The following is a 7288-nucleotide window of genomic DNA, read 5'->3' on the forward strand; positions in this document are numbered from 1 at the left end:
TGTCGCAAAAATAATCTGAATGGGGCACAGGCAGCCCAATCATAGTGTAAGGAAATATTCGGTGAATGATGCATGTCGATCTAAGCATTTGAAACCCAAGGAATAATATTTTTGAAAACTAAAGCCTTCCTTCCTTCACTCCACTGTCCACATGTTATTTTCTGGAATGTTTCCGTGCAACATTATCGATTTTTTTCCCCCTGAGGTTCTCTCCCCTCTAAGAGAAGGGATGGCTGGCCTGGAGGCACAACAGCCAACGCTCCTTCCATGAAGGCCAATAATGCCCCAAGAAAGCAACGCATCCGCTTCAAATCGTCAGCAAAAGTCCTGTAGATTTATTTCGTCTCTTTTCTAAACCAATTATCCGCAAATTCGACCGAAACGACTAGATAATCGCTCGCTTCCCAGTCTAAATTTGACCGTTTTTGCTCCGCCATTATCCGTAAGCAAGACGGGTCGGATACCAGATTCAAATAAGCTGGCTTAGTGACCACGGTTGTTCAAGAAAATGAGAACTTACTCGGGGAGGGATGGTCAATTCGTCAAATCATTACGCTGAGGTAGTACAGTGCGCTAGATTTGACCGAAAAATGCTGATGTGTGAACCAGTTATTCGAAACCCCGCGAAAATTCTCATTAACTAAGTGCGAGGACCGTACCGGAGGAATATTGGCCCGAGGTCGTGGCAGTACGTGTTCAGCGCAGCGAGGTCCATAAAAAACGACTGAGTGACAATATTCCCCAGTTCTTTCCAGAGCAACTGAGTTAGTAAGTTTTTTTATTATACGGCACCATTTCTTTGAGTGATCAGACACTTCTGCGCTTCGTGGATGTTCGTAGTCGCGAACTTTGAACGGTAACATTTTACAAGTAAAAGTAAATTCTGCTTTCTTTGATTGTACTGTTGTAAAGAAATTCGTTTTTCCAAAAATTTTCGTGTTTCGCTCAACTTGAATTTCCCGGGAAAGAGAAAAAAAGGAAAACGGACCCTTTTCCGTGGTAATGATCCGTACTGTAAAATTCTGACCAAAACCCAGCCAATCGGAGTGCACCATTTAGCCTGAGAATCGCTCGCTTTATAATAAGGCTGGTTATTTCCAAAAGGTCACCTTAGAGCGGTTTTCAATTGAGTGTCGAAAGTAATTTGCGAATTGCTTTGGTTTATGATTACTTCACTCAGTGATTGGTTCAAAGTTTTCACGCCACTTTTTCAACCAATCAAAAGTGAAACCAAAATCAATGGTGGCTCGCGCGGGCACATTTTCCCGCGTTTTGTGACGGCTACGTGTAATTACTTCGAGTTTTGATTGGTTTGCTGGATTGTCTCCGTCCTTTTTGATTGGCCAAAGTAATTACTTTGGTTTTGGTTTTACGACAGTAGATTGAAACTGGCTCGAATTCAGCGAAACACAAACAACTTGGCGAACATCTTGACCTCTTGGCTGACCAATAATGCGTTTCTCTGGCAGGCTTCCCTGTACATAAAGTTTTGTGGTCCCCTGGATTACACAGACCCTTGCGGAGGAGAGAACCTGGTTCTTAGTTTAGTTCACGTGGATCACTACATTGAGCATGCTATAGAAGGAGACAACCTGCTTTCTGTTTACAGATGGCTCATGGTTAAGTCACTTATCAGTCAGGTAATCAGCGATTCGATTTTCCAATCGGTTTTCAATTTCAATCAACAAAGATTTGTCAAAACGGTAAAAGCGAACATTAAAAACCGATCTTTCGGAGTAGCCATAACTAATTTATCAAGGTTATAAATGGGAATTCAAACCAATATAGGGGCGAAAATTGACGTAACTTCGAGCGAGAGAATAAAATCAACAAAATATCTTCGCTTGAATGGAGTACGATAACATGTTTGGATTTGGTTTCATTTGTGTGATAAACAAAATCTCTTGCACTAAACAGCCACTTGAAATTGTTTTTCCATGTCTTGATTACATCGAAATACATCACCTATTTTCGATTAAGATCTTAAAAAAGGAGGCATTGATTCAATTTTTGTAAGAGTTCAAACCTACTACACCACAGTCGCAGACGCAGGTAATCAAAATAACCTGGGATAAGCGCAGATAAACGTGGTTCTTAATCTTATCTTTGTTAATAAGTTTGCTGTGTCTGTCAGATTAGTTGAGTGTAGACAGTTTAGCTTGATGGCCATGGGCACCTCCATAGCAAAATGGCATAATTTTTTTGTGCTTGTGACGAAGTAATCAAGTCAATCACGATTCTTAGTGAAACAAAATCAAAGGATTGCAAAACGTTTCATGGAAGCTATAATTTGCTTAATTTAAACAGCATCAGTCGTACTTAGTGGAAGCGTGGTACATGTTGCATAGCGTGGCTTCTGAATTGGAATATCTGTGCAGCTTAAACAAAACTCTACAAAGGTTAATCAGTGAAGAACTAAGCAGAACTTTCAGACCTGTGGTGGAAGACGACGAGAAAACGGTACGATATACTTAAATCAGAAAAAAAGTACTTTTTTTAAAACATGTGGAAGTCTTCAGAATACATGAACTTTGTCGGGCTCTCTCAAGTTTGGGATGGCTTTAAACTCAAATTCTTAAACGTGGTGGCTTTTTCAATGTCATTTCACTTTTTATCTGGCTCCAGACCTTTGCAAAAAGTGCCAACGTTATGGTAGTAACATCAACGTTGTTGTAGTCTTCCTTTTCGTCTGGAAACGTATCTTTAAATAAGAAATCAGTTTTTCATGTCATAACATGGGTGACAAATTACTCCTTAATTTTGGCGCGAAATTTCAGCGTTAATTTGTAATTTCACATGTGAAATTACATTGTTGCCATGGCAACTTTTCATATAGTGCTAAAATGGCGTCCAGGTTTAAGGAGTAACTTGTCACCCATGTTATTAATAGCTAATCAAATGGTATACCCGTTAAATTAGGGAATAAATTTCACTTGCGTTTTGTCCAAAATCAAATCATTTCCCTCGCCTAAACGCTCGGGAAATTATTTTAATTTGGACAAAACGCGCGTGAAATTAGTCACCATTTGATTACCCATACTAATAAATCTCCTTGGTCATAGCTCGGAGTCGCTACGAAGTGAAGTCACTTGAGATAGCACTCAGAAATCGAGCTCATTTGCGTTCAGAAATCAGGTAGTGAAGTGGCAAAAGCTTTAAAGGATGACTGCATCCGGCGCGGACTAATTTACATTGATATTTTTTTCTGTTGGAAATACTTAGACGCTTTTCCCCCATAATGTATCAATAACTTAATTTCTACATCTAACTTTTTATACTTGGGTGTAAATTCTTGTATCTCTAGTCTCTTCTTGACGCTGCAGCTCTGAATACAATGATGACTGCTTACTGTGATAAACTGGAACGGGTTTTATCCCGCGGGACAGCTTTGGCCCCAAGTCGCCTTCTTCCAACTTTACAAGGTATTTTGGAGCGTTCATAGGTTTCGGTTAAGGGACGATTTTCACAAGCGTGACACAAGTATAAGCTTTTTTAAAGACAAAAGGCATTAATTTATAACAAGTTCTCTTTCGTTACGTCTTTCACTACCTCATTACTGCATTACTGGAGGATGTGTGATCCATTGGTTAGTACGCTTGCCATGAAATCCAGAGACCCGGGCTCAAGACCCTTCTGATCACTCGTTGTTAGGTAGTTTCTGTTTTAACTCTCAGCTAGCCAAATGCTTAAGAATCCCGACCAACTTAATAACTTGTTCTCTATTGTTAATTGAGGATGTATGTGAGTACAATAGCGAGAATTTAAATGCACCATTTCGACATTTCTAGTCCTAGTAGGATAGCAGCACGATTGACACCTTAACCTAGTTTAATGGCTTGGCTCTCCCACGAGGCTCTTATCGGTCACTTTGAGGTTGCGAAGGAGACAGGGTCCGAGAGTCTTATTGAACAGCATTGTGGAACTGTTTTGGGGACGATCCACTCTTTATGCAGACTCGCATATCCTTGTACGATAACAATTAACTTCGGGTTAAATCATTTTATTAAAACCTGAAGTACGGATATCACATTTCCAGCATTTTCATTGGCTCGCCGGACACAGGCTATCAGTTCATATACCTGCTCTACCAAATATGGTCGAGGAACGCGTCAGCAATAAAGCGAGCTGAAAACATTCTTGCAGCCCTGAGAACAAATGGTCGACAAAAGCCGTTTTGGACCGGAATTGACCGGGGCAGAAATCGATGCTTCAGTGGAAGAGTTGTTGATCCTGGAGTTTTTAATAAAACGATTATTCTACTCAGGCTTGCTGGATTAAAAGGATTATAACCAACAAGGCGCTACGCGCCTCGTTGGTTGTCTATCACCTCATATCCAGCGCGCCCTTGTAGAATAATTGTTAAATAACTTGCGTTGTTAGTAGGTAAACGATCTCGCAAAACTTTCGATCAAAGGATGGGGAGGGGCCCTTAACTCTTCACGTGACGTCAGAGACGGACGGAAGCCAGAAGCCACGAACAGAAACCGGAAGTGCCCATTTCGCATGCCGGGTTAGTTGTCTCTCTAATCGTCTTTAATAGTGAAAAGGGCTTAATAATATGAATGTGGTAATGCCAAGACAACTTAAATAGGAAAATAACCTCAATTCCGGTTTTCATCCGTGTCTCTTAAAGTCACGTGCTAAAATTCCCCATAGTTCGATGCTATCGTCTGACTGGTTTGGAGACTTATCAATGTAGTAACGTCTTGGCCATGCCTAAGCTCAACTTTTTACATTAAAAAAGATCTGTAAAAAACACACGGGGTTAGGGTATCGCACTTAATTGGATTTTCGTCTGTGTCAGCCGATGACAGTCCCGGAGTCGGAGAGACATGCACAAGGTCAGTTCTTTGGTTACATGTCAGTCAGCCCCTCATTCATTCAGTTTAATGGCTCTTTTTCTAGGAAAACTTGGTCTTTTGACCTATACAGATGCAGTCTCTCAAACCACAAGTTTGCGCATTTCGTCAGATGTAAGTCATTCGTGTATCACGTTTACCTGTGTAATGTTTCTTCTGTTGTGGTTTGCTTGCTCTCCGCAACCCCCAAAATCTCTTTCGTTAGCGTCCATGTCATCCCCTGTGGACTTCTTCCGCCATTCTACGATGCGTCAAGTTCCAAAAATGAGGCCTCGATTTGCTAATGGAAAAGCCAAGGATCATTGAATTTAAGGAAGCAACTTGAGGAGTTGCGAAGAAGCATTAAAGGGCCAGCCCAGAACACAAATCTCTACCACTAAACTATAAAGTTATATAGACTCTGGTCATTTGCGAGTTTGTCGATAACTACTTTGTCGATTACTTTCTCAATTACTTTTCCTTTTCATCTCCAGACCCCCGTCGTGCTACAAGAAATGAATGAAATGCTCCAACCACTGTTGGATGCTGCTGCCCAAAATGTTCATTTGGCATGCCCCGAGATTCATCGCGCGCTGAAGTCAGTGGAAGTTGACGCGAGTGGACGGAAATCCAGCCAATAGGCGGCCAATCGGAAGAGAGCAACGGGTTTATTAGAGTGCAGGAGTCACATAAAAACATTCCAAATTTATTCACCCAAGTGTCTCTTGGAAAACGCTCTGATCTTTGCCTTCTAGTCAATTCACCGTATCGACCGAAGTTGATAATGTTTCGCTTTCTGCCGGTAACCTGTTAGTATTGAAGCAAGTTCCCTACCAAAATGGTAGACAAGTGACTTCGGAGGTGCCGCTCTTGCCTTTCGAAGATTTCATCGTAACATTTTATACAGTCGAGAGTGATGGACAGTTGATACAGTGCTAGAGTTCATTTATTTATTATGGTGTAAATTGGTCGTGATAATTTCTGTACAGTGTACGTTATTTATATCTCTATTTATTATAATTAAGTGCCTAGGTGTTACCAGAGACTTGGCTCGTTTGAGAAAAGACGAACAGGCCTCGTTGTTTTTATTGTTGATCTTGTATTTTGCGAGGATCTGTAATCAATGCTGAAATCCTCTTATCAAGTGCTTTATCGAATGTTCCCGCAACCAAAACGCAACTGAAATAAAATCAAGCAAATGTGCGGATCACAAAAGGTGTAATGGAATGCCGCTACTAAATGGATTGAGACCATTAAAAAAAGAGTTGTTTTAAAGGGAACCATCACTCTTTATCTCTTATTAACCGAGTACGAGGTCTGTATGGGAGAATCTTGACCGCGGTCGTGAGTACAGACCGAACGCAGTCAGGTCTGTACACACGACCGAGGTCAAGATTCTCCCATACAGACTGACTAAACTCGGTTAATAAGATGTTTATTATACGGCAAGCAAGAACAATTTAATTCGTTTAATGTGACTTGTTTGCACTGACATTTTCCTTGCGAACGGCGATGAGTGGCGATGAGCTGAACTTAATTCTGTCAAAGTTTGCTCGTCCTCCTTACCTTTTTTTCTCATCATGCTTTTTGGCTCATCCATAAATAAATATTGGTAGAAGAAAATACTCAATATTTTTGCATTTTAGTTTGCAACTTTTTCACCGCAAAACATTACCGGTCTAGGTGCCGGTCTAGATAGGGAAAATCTAGACCGCGGTCGATATCGATTTCCGCCAATCAAAATTCGTGGATTTGGTAGTTCCCAGTCCTTGTGAGACACAGCCATGTAATAATATTAAAGAATACATTTAAACCGAAGAAAGCAAAATTTGCAATCAAATTTATAAAAGAATCTTCATGAAAAAAGTGGCCCTTTTTATACTTCGATATACTAAAGACGCATAATTCGTCTGGGACGAACTTGGGCAAACATTTCTTCTGCATCTGTTAACTTCGTCCAATGTAAAGACGAGGACAAGATGCATATTGCGTCTGAGCGAACTATCAAGCTTTGTGCGTCTTCGAAGACGTACTTCAGTGGATACTTCGTCCAGACGCATTATGCGTATTGTACCCGTCTTTATACTAGAGGAATAGGCCATTTCCGAGTTCATGTCTACCTCCTCTTCAAAGCGAGTCTAAGTGCGAAGGTTTTGTGATGGTAATTAGTTCTACTTTACATAAGAATGACTACTAATTTTCATTACAAAAACTTCGCACTTAGCCTCGCTTTGAAGAGGAGCCAGGCAAGAACTCGGAAATGGCCTATTTAACAAGGAATTTAGGCAGACTATGCGTCTCATATAGATCGCCCCATCTTCACACTTGGCAAAGAACACAAGAAACGCATAATTCGTCTGGACGGATCATCCGTCTCTAGTATAAAAACAGCCAATGTTTGAATCGGAGAAAAATTACTGTTAAAATCACTTGTTTTCACTTTCAAACCG

The 7288-nt window shown here is 40.7% G+C and overlaps 1 protein-coding gene across 3 annotated transcripts in view; it reads left to right on the forward strand.

The window, feature by feature from the left end:
• The window catches only part of LOC137976347 (uncharacterized), a 52404-nt gene extending 46236 nt beyond the window's left edge, over nucleotides 1-6168 (forward strand). For all 3 annotated transcript variants that reach the window (XM_068823684.1, XM_068823685.1, XM_068823686.1), the window contains 5 exons: nucleotides 1470-1640; nucleotides 2308-2460; nucleotides 3305-3422; nucleotides 4906-4973; nucleotides 5333-6168. In XM_068823684.1, the coding sequence (XP_068679785.1) occupies nucleotides 1470-1640; nucleotides 2308-2460; nucleotides 3305-3422; nucleotides 4906-4973; nucleotides 5333-5479 (657 nt within the window). In that variant the 3' untranslated portion in view covers nucleotides 5480-6168. The remainder of the gene's footprint in view (nucleotides 1-1469; nucleotides 1641-2307; nucleotides 2461-3304; nucleotides 3423-4905; nucleotides 4974-5332) is intronic.
• Nucleotides 6169-7288: the final 1120 nt, after the last annotated feature.

This window comes from Montipora foliosa, chromosome 11 (assembly GCF_036669935.1).
Source record: "Montipora foliosa isolate CH-2021 chromosome 11, ASM3666993v2, whole genome shotgun sequence".
NCBI lineage: Eukaryota > Metazoa > Cnidaria > Anthozoa > Scleractinia > Acroporidae > Montipora > Montipora foliosa.